Source organism: Diceros bicornis, chromosome 7, assembly GCF_020826845.1.
Source record: "Diceros bicornis minor isolate mBicDic1 chromosome 7, mDicBic1.mat.cur, whole genome shotgun sequence".
Taxonomy (NCBI): Eukaryota; Metazoa; Chordata; class Mammalia; order Perissodactyla; family Rhinocerotidae; genus Diceros; species Diceros bicornis.
The window spans coordinates 61652463-61666872 of NC_080746.1; the positions used below are offsets into that span (position 1 = coordinate 61652463).

The following is a 14410-nucleotide window of genomic DNA, read 5'->3' on the forward strand; positions in this document are numbered from 1 at the left end:
AAAAAATCATTTTTCTCTGCTCTCTGTAATATGAAGCATTAGGATAGAAAGTGACCGTGACACTGTGGATAGGGACACTGATTCCTCTGATGGGGCCAATGATTTAATAACAAGGAGGTTTCATATGTAGGCATAAATTAATTTAGTATCTGTTTCAGAGCAAATTCAGCTTTTGAAAAAATGCCAACACTGGTCTTATATCTAATCTAGCTATTGTACTAATCCAATCATCCTTCTTATAGCTGTTACTTCAGACTTTCCCCTAAGTCAGCGGAAAATACATATGAATCTTAATTAACTGTTACAATTTTCCTTTAGAGATTTCTGTCTTTATTGATCCATGTCTGTTCTATCTGATTCCAAAATCAGTAACTCCACTTTTATCCTTATGGGTTTCCCTGGCCTGGAATGGGAATATCCCTGGCTCTCCATCCCCTTCTCTTGTATCTACACTATGGTCCTCTCAGGAAACTGCCTGCTGCTCCATGTAATCCATACTGAGCCAAACCTGCACGAGCCCATGTTCTACTTCCTGGCCATGCTTGCCCTCACTGACCTGTGCATGGGGCTGTCCACAGTGCACACGGTGCTGGGACTCTTGTGGGGACTCAGCCAGGAGATTAGTCTGGATGCCTGCATTACTCAAACCTTCTTTGTTCATGGTCTATCAGGTATAGAGTCTGGAGTCCTTCTTGCCATGGCCTTTGATCGTTTTACTGCAATCTGCAATCCTCTGAGATATACATCCATTCTCACCAATACCAGAATTATCAACATTGGTCTGACTATTTTAGGGAGGAGTTTCCTGTTCATTACTGCTCCCATTGTCCGCCTGAAGTTCTTCCATTACTGCCGTCCCCACATCCTCTCCCACTCTTTCTGCCTGCACCAGGATCTACTCCGGCTAGCCTGCTCTGACATCCGCTTCAACAGCTTCTATGCCTTAACCCTGGTGATCTGCACACTGTTGTTGGATTCAGTGCTGATTCTCATCTCCTACATCTTGATCTTGCACTCAGTCTTGACTATTGCATCCCGGGAGGAGAGACTCAAGGCCTTGCAGACTTGTGTCTCCCACATCTGTGCAGTCTTGGTTTTCTATATTCCAATCATTGGTCTGACTATGGTGCATCGCTTTGGGAAGCACCTCTCTCCTGCAGTCCATGTCCTCATGGGCAACATCTATATTCTTTTCCCACCTTTGATGAACCCCATCATCTACAGCGTCAAGACCCAACAAATCCGTAGCAGGATCCAGAGATGGTTCACTAAACAAAACTGAGTACTAGAAGTTTAATATGTTTTAGGGAATTGAGGGTAGTATTTGCAAGAGGAATAACTAGTAAAGATAAGTATATATGTAATGTTTAACAGGTTAAATGTGTATATATAGTCATTTTCTAATTTAGTTTTCAAAAGCCAGAAAAATAGACAAAGGAAGCCTTACTGATTATTTCTTTATTTTTAAATTAAGCATAATGTTACCTAAAGTGAATTATATTCTATAGTGTGCCAATGAGCATTTGCCTGGATAATTACTAAATTTGTAACACCATCCATAATATTTGAATTCTAGTTTGGAGTTTGATTTTATTTTTGCATGTAACTGTTATATGTGTACATTTGCTGTGTATGAGACAAGCAGCTTTTACATATTTTTATCATGTGTCACAAGTTGACTCTCTTGAGATCATTCATACCTCTTCTACGTATAATTGAGCAAAACTGTCTGCAGAGCCAATCGTCTCATCTAATAGAACATATGATATTGGTAGATTAGACTACATAGCTTAATTCAAAAGGTTTGGTGAACAATGACATTGAATCAGCTACAACATATCCTACCCCATACTCCCAAATACACACATTTATACATTGTAATGAATACAGAATAGTTTAAGATGCTCGTGAAACTTGTCAGTTGGCTCCCATCTTAGTGTCAGCATACATGGAATTCTAAAGACAGTTTGATCTACCCCTTCATTTTTAGGACAGGATGCTGAGGCACAGAGATATTAAGTAAAATATTAGTAAGTGGAATAAGGATATAATCGAGCTTTTGAGAAACTTTGGAAAGTATGTTCCATTTCTAAGTCTCATTCTCTTAATAGGTAAAATTAGGGAATTCGACTCAATCATCAAATACAGGTGTAAATTTTTTTGGTTCTTACTTTTGAAAACAATATTTACCTTCCTCCAAATTAAAAAAAAAAAATTAAACTTAAAAACATATGGTATAAGTCTCAAGATATTTTTCTTTCTTTGAATATTGTCACTTAGTCATGGATATGTATCAGCCATGACTGGGGCAGCAGAGTTATCAGCAGAGCTTAACTACAATTAAGCTACATAGATTGGAGGAAGCAAATTATCACACATTCACCTTTAAGTATGCAAAGTTCCATCAACAATATTCCAAAGAACATGAAAATATTCAATTTTTGAAATTAATGTTTAGTTTGTTACCTTTTAATTTGTCTTTTAGTGTTTTATTATTAGAAAATTAATATAATTGGTTTTTCTTATTGAATTAAAAGACTCTAAGTTTATGTTTGTGACTCATGCCTTTCAGAACTGTCACCATTCATCCCCCATACACTTCCCTACAGCTCAGTCTGCCTAAATAGCTCTGCCCTGTCGGATGACTTTTGCTTGATTTGTTCCTTCTTTTTGAGCTCCCTGTAATGATACTTCTTTATTTCACAATGCCTGTCTCTATCCTCAGTCCAATAGTTCTCTCTGTAGCCCATTTCCTAAAGATCCTATTTGCAAATCATTGGTAATTAATCTGTTCTAGTTACAGTGAAGACTTACACAAGTATTCCTCATTTTTGATAGGGGAATTTGAGAAATAGGTGTGGGAAGGAACCTTCACATTCAACTGGGATATTGATTAATGATGATAATATAAATGATCCCTATCCTATATACATTAATGTTTACATTAAACACAATTTTTTGATGAATATTGTAAATCAGATTTTAAAGTAAGAATAACTGATTAGGCTGAGGGCAATAATCCCCATTTTATACAACAGTAAAATGGGTTTGGGGAAATTTAAATTTTTGTGTAAGATGAGGTTGTTTTTCCTCCATAAATATTTCTAAGAAAAGAAGAAGATTTCTAATAGTCAAGCTTCTATAATATCTCACATTATAAGGTGTCCTCTCAACTTCTTTACTCTAAAAACTGACTGGAAAACACATTAGATTGAAATGATCCTGTGTGAATGATAGCAAAAAGGAAAAAGTTTGAATAAGAGTGATTCATGAAATGTCAGAGAAAAAATGCTGTGTTTACACATTGATACTTGATTTTAATTGTTATAACTCAATTGAAAATTTATAATTAGCTATTAATGCATTATGTGTATATGTTTGGATATATATCTATATATGTGTACTTGTATTTATGTATACATTTATATGTATAAATAGTTAATCCTTATTATTCACAGATTCTGTATTTGTGAATTCGCCTACATGTTAAAATGTTTTTGAAAACTCCAAATCAATACCCACAGTGCTTTGACTATCACTAGTGCACATGCACAGAGCATAAAAAATTTAAGTTGCCCAACCCACATGTTCCCAGCTGAGGTCAGACAAGGTGACACTCTGCCTTCTTGTTTCAGCTCTTATACTATAAATGGGTCTCTTTTTTTGTGATCCATTTAATGTTATGTCTTTCTCATTTTTGTGCTTTTTGTTGGTGATTTCACTGATTAAAATGGCCCCCAAGCATAGTGCTGAAATGCTGTCTAGTGTTCCTAAACACAAGGCCATTATGTGCCTTACAGAGAAAATACATGTATTAGATAAGCTTCCTTTAGGTACGAGTTATAGCATGGTTGTCTGTAAGTTCAATGTCAATGAATCACAACCACTGTGCATCCCGAAAAAGGAAGAGGAAATTTACCAACTGGGGTATGAGGCTGCCCCAACAAGTGTTAAAGTAACATCTATAGTGTGTGCTGAAGCGATGGAAAAAATGGAAAAGTGGTGAAATTTGTAGATTCATGAGATGATGACTGATTATAATTGTATAGACAGCACTGTTGTGAGGGTGGAATTTGAAGAAATTAACAGACACGTCACCCAGGTTCAGGAAAACGTTACAACCTTCTCCAGCTAGTGTTTTATTATAATGCAACATGAATTACTGCATGTAATTCATTATTTGTAAGAAATATATATTAAATGTGTTTAATATATATTAAAATGTATCTTTAAAGAGAAACACAAACACAAAAAAAGATTAGGTATTAATTGATTGATGAAAATATGACCAGAAGCTCAAAGGAGCTTAATACTAATTTGCTAATACAGTGTTCAGTGACTTCACAGAACAAAACTGCAGCAATTAATGAGAATACATAGTGTATGTATATGTATATATATATATATATATACACATACTGCAATTCTATTTCTATTAGTATATACAGCAAAAATGCTTGCACAGCTATAAAAATATATATGTATAGAGACAAATACACACAAAAATGTTTATTGCATTGTTGGTATGTTTGAAGAAATATTTATTTAGAGAAAAACTTAAATTAAATTGTGGTACTTCTGTAATATTCAATGTCTTGGGCATTTTAAAAATGAAAAAAGTCCAAAAGTTGTCATTTAGAGTTGTCTATATTATTATTGCCACTAGCTGAAAAACTGCTGCAGAATAATATTCATGATATGATTAATTTCATTTCAAATAATTCTATAAGTATTCAGGTATAAAAAAGTTTGAATATCACACTCATCAGTTAAACTCTAATAAGGGAATGGAGAGAGAGGACAGAAGAAGAAGCATTTTACATTGTTTGAGTTTTATACAATAAATGGCGTTTTTTTCCATTTAAATACATTACACTTATTTAAAGGAGGGCATTTTATGACCATTTCAAGGGACATGCATAATTTTAACTTGTTAAGTGAATTTTCATATTCATAGTCATCACAATTTCATATAGAGACCATATAAATTTTGTGATTGGCAAAGTTTTCTAGACATAACAAGAAATGTATTAAAAGTGAAAAGTAATGTAAATAAAAATTTTTGTCTATAAAATCTAAATTATAATTCAGTCAAGAAGAACAGAAGAAAGAATCCAGATGCAAAGTCTCACCCAATGAAAAAGTAAATAAGGTACACAAAAAGAAGTTAAAAAGCATTAGAGATGTTCTGAAGCAGTAAGACTTCAGAAAGGAGGATTTTGGAGGACAGAGAAAGCTGACTTTCTGAAGCCACATTTGCTGAGAGCCATCTGCTATTCCTGGGGATAAGGCAAGAGGCCAAGAAGAAAAAATTTTCTGGCAGAAAGCCAATTCTAATGGTCAGAAAAACAGAGAGGTGGAATTCTGGCAGGGCAGGAAAGAACAAAGTAGGCAACATAAGGATCTCACTCCAGGTGAGAAAGGAGGAACCCACCTAAGGCTGACAGTGGGTAGTTTTTACACAAGACATTTGCTAAACTCTAAAACTGTGTGGAATGAGGAGCCAAAAAAGTAAGCAGAGAACATTCGAAAAATAAATAGTTTTTGGCTGTCTTGCCTTGCTTGACACACAAGGCTCAGAATCCAGGGTGTACATTGTACACTTAGCTCCCAGTTGAAAGCCCTAGCAGGCAAAGCCTTAGATGCAAGACTGCCACTGGCCAATAAAGTGGTAGAATAAGCGCCAACTCAGCTAAATCCTGGATTAGATTAAGTTGATAAATCCTGACGGGGCTTATCACAGAGCAAGAGGTGAACTATCACTGGAGGAAAACATAACTTCCTCTGGGCTTCATAATATTTTGTACATAATGTCTGACACTCAATCAGAAATTACTAGGCATGGCAAGAGACAGGAACATGAGTTCAAAAATGAGGAGAAAAAGAATGAACAGAAACAGACCCAACCACAATTGCTGTATGTATTGTACTTAGCAGGATTTTCAAGTAATGATGTTTAATATCTTTAAGAAAATAAAGGCACAGATGAGAAATAAATAAATAAATAAATATGATGAAGAATTTCACCAGAGAAATAGAAAATACTAAAAATTAAAATTAAAGAGAGAGAGAGAGATAGAATGAATCAGATGACATTGTAAAACTACGATAGCTAATCCAGGAAAGCAGAATTGTAGAGCAGAAGACAAGATCAGGGAACCAGAAGAAAGTTATTAGAAAATAAAAAAACAGAGAGTTTAAGGCAGGATGCATTACTTGAGAAATATTTCACAGTGATAAAAAGGTTAACCAACCAGGAGGATACATTAACTTTAAATCTTTACATGCTCAATAAACGGAAGTGTCTAACTACCCATAGCTTAAAACTACACAAATCAAAAAATCAGCAGCTCTAATAGGAGAAATAGACTAACTCACATTCAAAGTGGGACATTTTAACACACTTCTATCAAAAGTTAAAAACCGAAGCAAACAAATCTAAGATTATAAATGGTAAAATGAAATACAATGAACAAACTTGACTATACATAACACAAATATGTAGATATGGATATGGATACAGATGTGAATAACACTTCACTCAACAAGTATAGGTCAATAAAAATTGACCACAGACTGGGTCATGAAAAAAACCTTAAAACTGTATTTTTAAATTGCATTTTAGGGTGATATTAATAAAGTATTTAAAAAGTAGTGGCACATTATTTATAATCAAGTACAACCACAGTGATGAGGATTTTCATGACGAAAACAGTGATGATGATGATGATAATCTCTATTGAGTCCTTAACAGTTACCAATCCCCATGTGAAGGGCATTACATAAATATGTCCATTATATTACGTACACCATGAGAACCACTCTCTCTAGGCAGCTGAATTTGTGACAATAAATTGTTTTTCAGTGCATACAGTTAGCAAGTTGCAAAATAAAGTTTTGAACCAAGTTCATTTTTAATCCAGAAATCATGCATGTAACCAACTTCCTCAATGATTCTTTTTCCTACCAAATTGGAATATATCTTTTCTATCAAATGTTTTTGGGAAACACTGGACTACTTGCATCTCAATTATGACAGGCTTGCAAAATGCAGTTTCTCTATGACATATTATCATAAGTATACAAGCATCTTAGTGCAGGACAAAATGAACTTAGATTTGTATGAAAAAAATTATAAAACTTTGGGAAATCATTATATTGATGATTCTAGCCTCCAGAATTTCTGTCCAGGCTTCTTAGACCTCCATCCTTCTTAGGTCAAAGGGTTATTGTTTGTTGAATCAGAAAATGATTGAATAAAGCTTTAGAATAATATTATCTAAATGTTGTCTAAATAAAATTGTCTAAATGAATCTAAAACTGCTTTAACATTCATTAAAAAACTCCAAATACCAGAGCTTTTCTCAAATTACTCTTTATACAAATGAAGAAATTAAAAGAACTCTTAAGAACATAAAAAATAAGCATAGTACTGTATGGCCTAGCCCTAGATTTTTGGAGCAAACATATTTTATCTCATGACAATTGCCAATTGGGTTATAGCATGAATTACTTAATAGGGATAGGCTTCCAGAAGAAGGAGATATTTATAGACATTTATTTCAGACAAAGTTCAGATTATATTTGACAAGAAAGACATATTCAAGGGATAGGTTTTGATGTGACAAAGTAAACATAAAAGAAAATTTTAGGAGAGTTATAGAGCAAATATAGAGGAACTTGTGTATTACATAAAGAAGGTTGATCTTGGTGCTCTGAGTACAAATGAATCAATGTAAGTATGATGTTCCACTAAGACCTGCAGAAAGATCTCCACGTTTATCTATTCCATCCAGACCTTGCCTCAGATGATGAGAGTTGTATGTTCTGATTCTTCCCATAGGCAAGCAGTTAGTCTTTCAGCACCTTATCTGCTCCTCTATTTCCCTCAATTTCTTCTAACTGGCTTTTGACTTAATCTATGGAATTTTTTAACACAATCATTTATATGTTTGTTAATTTATTCCTCAAGCATGATGATACTCCAAACCATTGACTGGATTTCCAGATCATATATGCCCAATAGATGAGCCAATAAATCCATAGGGGGAACGATTTCCATCAAATGTCAACCTTGGTCTTTGGAACAGAACATTTTTACTATCTTATCTCGGATGTGCTTGGTCTTCATCCCATAGACAAAAGGGTTGAGAAAAGGCGGAACTAGTAGGTAAAGGTTGGACAAGGTGATATGTATATATGACGGGATATAAGATCCAGATCTGTGAGTAAAAAAGGAGAAAAAAGCAAGGAGATAGAATTGGAAGAAGACACATATGTGGGGAATACAAGTATTAAATGCCTTAAGACGTGCCTCTTTCTGGGGCAGGTGAAAGACAGTGGTAAATATTCGTATATAGGAGAGGGTGGTCAAAATGAAGTCGAGGCCACCAACAATAAAAGCTCCAAGGAGACCATAGAATTTATTGATGTAAACATCTTCGGTGGCAAGCTTCACAAGGGCCATGTGTTCACAGTAAGTATGGGATATTAACCTTGTTCGGCAAAGTTTCAGATGGAACTTAATGAGCAATAGACATGGAATTACCAGAATGGCAGGCCGCAATGTCACCCCAATTCCAATATGAGTGACTAGTTGTCGAGTGAATATGGTAGCATGCCTCAGAGGATAACAGATCGCTACATAGCGGTCCAGAGCCATGACCAGCAGGACTCCTGATTCAATACCCCGAAATGTGTGGATAAGCCACATCTGAAAGAGGCAAGCATCAAAATAGATCTCAGGCAAGTGAAACCCAAAAATTCCAAGCATCTTTCGGACAATGCTGGTGCTGAGTGCAATGTCTGTGGCTCCCAACATGGCCAGGAAGATATACACAGGCTCATGGAGACTGGGTTCAGATTTGATGATGATCAAAAGTAGAGAATTTCCTATCAAAGCAATGATGTACATAGCACAGAATGGAATCCCAATCCAACACTGTACAGTTTCCAGGCCAGGGATCCCAATAAAGATCAGCACAGAGGGCATGAACACAGTGCCATTTGTAATAGACATGGCAGCGCAGGGGCCTTCTTAACAAGGGGGCAAAGTTTGCCAAACTGTGCTTCTCTGTGTTCTAATATACCCTATTCTAATTTAGTCACACAATTATTGAATGACAGAAGTAGGAGAATCAACTTCATCAGCTTACTTATCATTTTTTAAATGAGTGAGAAAATGCCAACATGAAGGCTCATAGAAAAGTTCACCAGTATACACTTTAGCAAAATCATCCACCCACAGTCGGTGACATCCACAGTGTGAAAACTGAGTCACTGGACACCATGCCTGTGAAGGGGTCCACATGATCAGGTTACTTAGGGGGGCTCTCCTTCCTTTCCCACTCCATCTTCTCTTTCTTTGTCTAACCTGTTCATGGAAATCAGAAAACAAAACAAAAGACATTAGATTGATGCTTTACACAGAGAAACACCAAAATCCACTGTACTCACTTTTCTCTCCTCCCCACTTTCTCTCTCCTCTTTACCCACCATTCACTTTAGACTAGCAGGGAATATCTACAGAACACACCAACACTTCTTTGATAAAATATCAGTCGAAGGCCCCTTTCTAGGGTTATGACTCCACTACTAAAATAACCTCTCTTCACCTTGAACTTCCTTCTCACCAAGGAAACTTCATATATAACATTGCTTCAGGAACCAGACTTCATCCAGACAGACAAGGGCAGCTGCATAATTTTGTATATTACCATGGCAATTGGGCTTCAGGAAACAAGTCTTATATATAATTCCTCAGTTAGATAAACACGCACTACTCAGACAGTCTCTTTTCCACTCATTAGAGAGTAAGGACAGTTTGAAAATATTAGTTAATAAAACTAAGACTATTAAAGAGTACTTGGTATGGGAAAAGGGAAACCTTGGGTGTTTCACCAGAAGAGCAGTGAGGAAGATGCTCAAGTGGATAGAGGTAAGGTTAAGTGAATGAGGTTGGAAGCCTAGGTCTCCATATGGAGGCAGCATTGGCAGACATAATCCTTATACAGAAATCAGGGCTACTTACTGCCGAAAGGAAGTAGAAAGTTCTAGTTTTTTTATATTTTGTGAAAGATAACACAAGAAAAGTATAAGGGAGTGGGCGTCTTTGAGAATTGTCCAAAAGATTCCCTGGAGACTGATTGATGAACACATAGGTAGCTTCAGATGAAAGTGTCTTGGGAGGCAGCAGAGACAGAAAGAGATGGCTCCAAAATAAAATTCTCATTGCAACACAAAGGTTGTTGCTGGGAACAATTTACACTTTCCAGTCACTGAATAACTGTGCAACAAACTATAGTTCAGTTTTAGGGCTGATAAGAGTGTGCATCAATGAATAGTTTTTTAAAGTGACAGCAGAGAGGTTGCCTGAGTGATTAAGTCTCAATCAAGCTGATCTACCAGTTTTTTGTGTTGTTGTCCTAAGCATTCCAAAACATTTCTCCATTAATCAAGTCATCACCTCCAAATATTATTCTGAGTTCTTCTCTGGTCCCCAACAACCCTAGCTTCTGCTCAAAAATTTTAAATTAGAAATGTTTTGGAGATTATTCTCCAAACACCCACCCAAAACAGGATTCTTTAGAATAGCCTCCTGGCAGCTGACTATGTGTATGTTGATGCCTTTCCATGTCTATCTGTCTAATTACTGTACAACTCTCACTTTCAGAAAGACCTCCTTATGCTGGGTCCCCGTAACCACTGTCCCCGCTTTTGAATTGTATATCTTCAGAAAGAATAGCACAAAGATTCAAGTCTCTCATGATCCACTCTCCTTCAAGTGAAACATCTGTAGGTCTAGCCAACTTCTCCAACAGCATGCTGCTAACTGTCCTTAACCTCTCAGTCTTCCAAAGCAGATCTCCAGTTTATCATGACTCTTGTTAAATTGTAGTTCCTAGAACTTCCAAGTCAGACACTATCAAAAATATATTTATATTCTTTACTTTTATGATTTGGAATTTTGTTTCTGGACTCTACATTTATTGGCTGTACTTGTGTTTGTATTTGAACTATAATTTCATCTCCACTTGACCTAGTACATATTTCTAACTATCCACTTACTCAGTATCCAGAAACAGCAGCGGGAAGTGACTTACTCTTTACTGGTCCCAGCTGTAAAAGATTGTGTTTTCTAACATAATTTTCCCTGATGACCAAACTTCATCAACCTCTTGCAAATCCTGAGATATATTTTTTACTTCCTATGGTGAAGAAGGAGGTTTAGGGCCAGTGGGGCAGCCACCATTTCTTAAGACTGTCCTCTTACTCTATTCCCAGGGGACCTCATATATCTAGTCCAGTTAGCAGATGGCAGTGTTGAAGCATGTTCTCTTAGCAGTGCAACTGTGTCTCTCACAGCATCAGAGATTGGGATTCCTCTTGTTCTCACATGAATGACAGGGAAATGTAACTCAAAGTGGGGAGTGCATAGTGTAGGATTCCATTCCTTGACTGAGCAAATTGGCCAGCTTTATCACATGCTTTTTCAGGAAAGGAAACTGGAAATGAAACAAATAGTAGCCTCTTCTTATTTTACTTATTTATTCTTGGCCATGCCTTGGAGATTCAAAGGATTTCCAGATGCAGTTCAGTCATCCCAGGGGGGAATGTGTTTGGAAGTGGTAGGGAGGACAGGGCTTACTGTATAGTAAGCTCTTTAAGTAGTATGGGTTGCTAAGAAAAAGAGAAGACAATCAGCAACTCATAGATGATATATTTCCTAACTGCAAAGCCAGGAGTTGAAGAGGGATCATTCTTCCTAGAGAAGGAGATCACAGGTTTTTCAACCATCTCCTGATCACGTCCATACTCTTAAATATCTCTAATATATAGTTTAATTTAAAATACCTATCAATTTTGATTTTTACTTTCTTATTCTATAAAAACTAATTAATGCAGAAAAGAGAGGAAAATATACCCATAATCTTAATCAAAGTCTGATATTATTAATCTTTTGGCACACTACTCTTTAGTAGTTTTCACTGGTTATTTTTTAATAGTTATATTAGATATATTGTTTTTACTTTATATTATATTATGATTTTTAACAGTTTGTGAAAAAATATCCAAAATATCTTTATCAATGACATAGTGTTTGTCAAGAAGCAATACCTTAATTAATGTGACGTATATGAATGTTGGACATACTGTTATTTTAATTTTGTTAAAAAAAAACTCTACAATACGATGCTCCATTCATTTCTGCCTCTCAGCATTTGATCCTGTAGTCATTCTTCTCTGAATCTTAATTCCAGGAGTGTTCACATCTGGCCCTGAATATGTAAGATGCATTTGGGTCCAGGTCCTGTGCTACGTGCTTGGTGAGCATTTTCTCACTTATTCCTCACAAGTCTCTGAGGTGGCTAAAGTGAGCCCCATTTTAGAGAAGAGGAAATGACATGCCCCAGGGTATGCAGGAAGTTGAGGGAAGGGCAGAGCAGAAACTCAGATCTGTCTGATTCCTGGATTGACCTTTGTTTGTCTATCTTTAATTTAAGGCAATCCCTGCAAGCTCCCATTTCAAGCTTCTTGTTGTAAGCCTTCATTTATATAAGTTTATTGCATCACAGAGAGGGCATATGTCAATCTCACAGGTATCTCAACTCTCTAGCTGCTATAGGTGGTTGCCCGTTACCCCAGACTCTGAATCTAATTAGCTGGAGCCCTCAGTTGAAAGGGACCTCAAACCTGGGAAGGGAGCAGACCCTTAGCGACTGTGTATGCACCATGACTTTTTGGACAGGCCTTCTTTATACCTTAAAAAGTCTATATGTACCTGGAACTGCAGCATGGAACAAATTTGGCCTGGAAAGGAGGTCAAACGGCAACTAAAATGCCAAATAGATCCGTGTGCTGACTGGGAGCCTACCTGAAATCAGCTAGACTAGGTTCTTGTACTCCATATGATGGTTATTACAGTAGACTGGGTGAGGTTAATTCAATAGAGAGGACAGTAGGGATAACAATGTGCTCTCAAGAGCCGTCTCTAGGGATAGTGAAAGTAGATTTAGATGTAACTAGGAACATAAGACTCTCAAGTCCTGAGAGAATCAAATAAATACCAATAGTTAATTGCCCTTTCCTGAAGTTAGAATTATATACTAGCTGGTGTAGACATTCCACTGGTTACCTGAGAGAAAACAAAGGCCAGAGGTAAAACACAAATTACAAAAGGCTGTGAAGTTATGAAAGCGGCATGCGGTGGTCAAGAACCAACTTTTGTAATGAAACAGCTCTGCGTCTTCCTAGCCAGGACTCAAACTTGGGCTATTTGTGCTCCTGGATACTTACTTTAATTCTTTTAAGCCTCAGTTCCATCATCTGTAAAATAAGAATAAGGCGACAGAAGCTCTTAACTGACTTCTGGACTGACTTATGGAGATTGCTGCCACTCTCCACCTGTGGGACACACCAACTGATGCTCCAGGGAAGTGAGCTGGTGTCCTTGCAGCCTCCTCTCTTCTTTCCTCACCAGCCGAATTTTGAGCTTCTCAGCAGTCTGCTGTTTGCCTCTAAATCTAATTATATGCATGTTATGTTTATTGTTATAATTATATATATCAACTAAATGTTAGATAAACAACAAAAATAAAGTCAATCAATTAAACTAACCATGTAAACAAAATGAAGGACAGAAGTTATGTGATCATTTCAATAATTGTGGAGAAACCATATGAAAATATTTAACATCCATGTAAAATAAAACCATCAGAAAACTAGGAATAATAGAGAAATTATTAAAACCGATAAAATGTATCCATAAGAAACCTATGATTAACATCATACTTAATAATGTACAACTAAAATTTCTCCATTAGATTGGGAGTAATGCAAGGATACCCTCTGTAAATACTTCTATTCAACACTGTACAGAAGTCCAAACCATAGCAATACGGAGAGAAAAATAAACAAAAGGCATAAAGATGAGAAGAGAAGAAACAAAACTATCCTATTTGCACATGATATGTTTATTTATATACAAAAACTCAAGGAAAACTATAAACCACTTACTAGAACTAATAACTGAATCTAGCAATTCACAAGATAAAATGCTAATACAAAAATAAATTGACTTGTAGACTAGTAACAAACAAATTTCATTTACAAATAAAATTTTAAATTACATTTATAGTATCAACAAAGCATAAAATAATTAGGAAAACATTTTTTTAAATACTTTCAATATTTATAAAATGAAAATTTAAAAACTTTGAAGAGAAAACTAAAGACGACCTAAATAGAGAGAGACACTATGTTCGTGATTAAAAGACTCAATGTTAAGATGACAATTCTCCCTTATTTGCTTTATAAATTAAATGCAGTCTCAATCAAAATACTAACAAGCTTTTTGGAGATAGTGACCAGCTGCTTCTAAAATTTATATGGAAATGCAAAAAACCTAACA

The 14410-nt window shown here is 35.9% G+C and overlaps 2 protein-coding genes across 2 annotated transcripts; one reads left to right on the forward strand and one right to left on the reverse strand.

The window, feature by feature from the left end:
• Nucleotides 1-340: 340 nt before the first annotated feature.
• Nucleotides 341-1282, forward strand: LOC131408031 (olfactory receptor 51V1-like). Its single transcript, XM_058544601.1, has one exon. It carries the CDS (start codon nt 341-343, stop codon nt 1280-1282), a length of 942 nt encoding a protein of 313 aa, XP_058400584.1.
• Nucleotides 1283-8068: 6786 nt separating this feature from the next.
• Nucleotides 8069-9019, reverse strand: LOC131409068 (olfactory receptor 52A5-like). The gene has a single exon (XM_058546265.1). It carries the CDS (start codon nt 9017-9019, stop codon nt 8069-8071), a length of 951 nt encoding a protein of 316 aa, XP_058402248.1.
• Between the last annotated feature and the right edge of the window lie 5391 nt (nt 9020-14410).

Coding starts and splice junctions, on each gene's coding strand:
- LOC131409068 (XM_058546265.1), bottom strand. CDS start 9,019: ATGTCTATTACAAATGGCACTGTGTTCATGCCCTCTGTGCTGATCTTT.
- LOC131408031 (XM_058544601.1), top strand. CDS start 341: ATGTCTGTTCTATCTGATTCCAAAATCAGTAACTCCACTTTTATCCTT.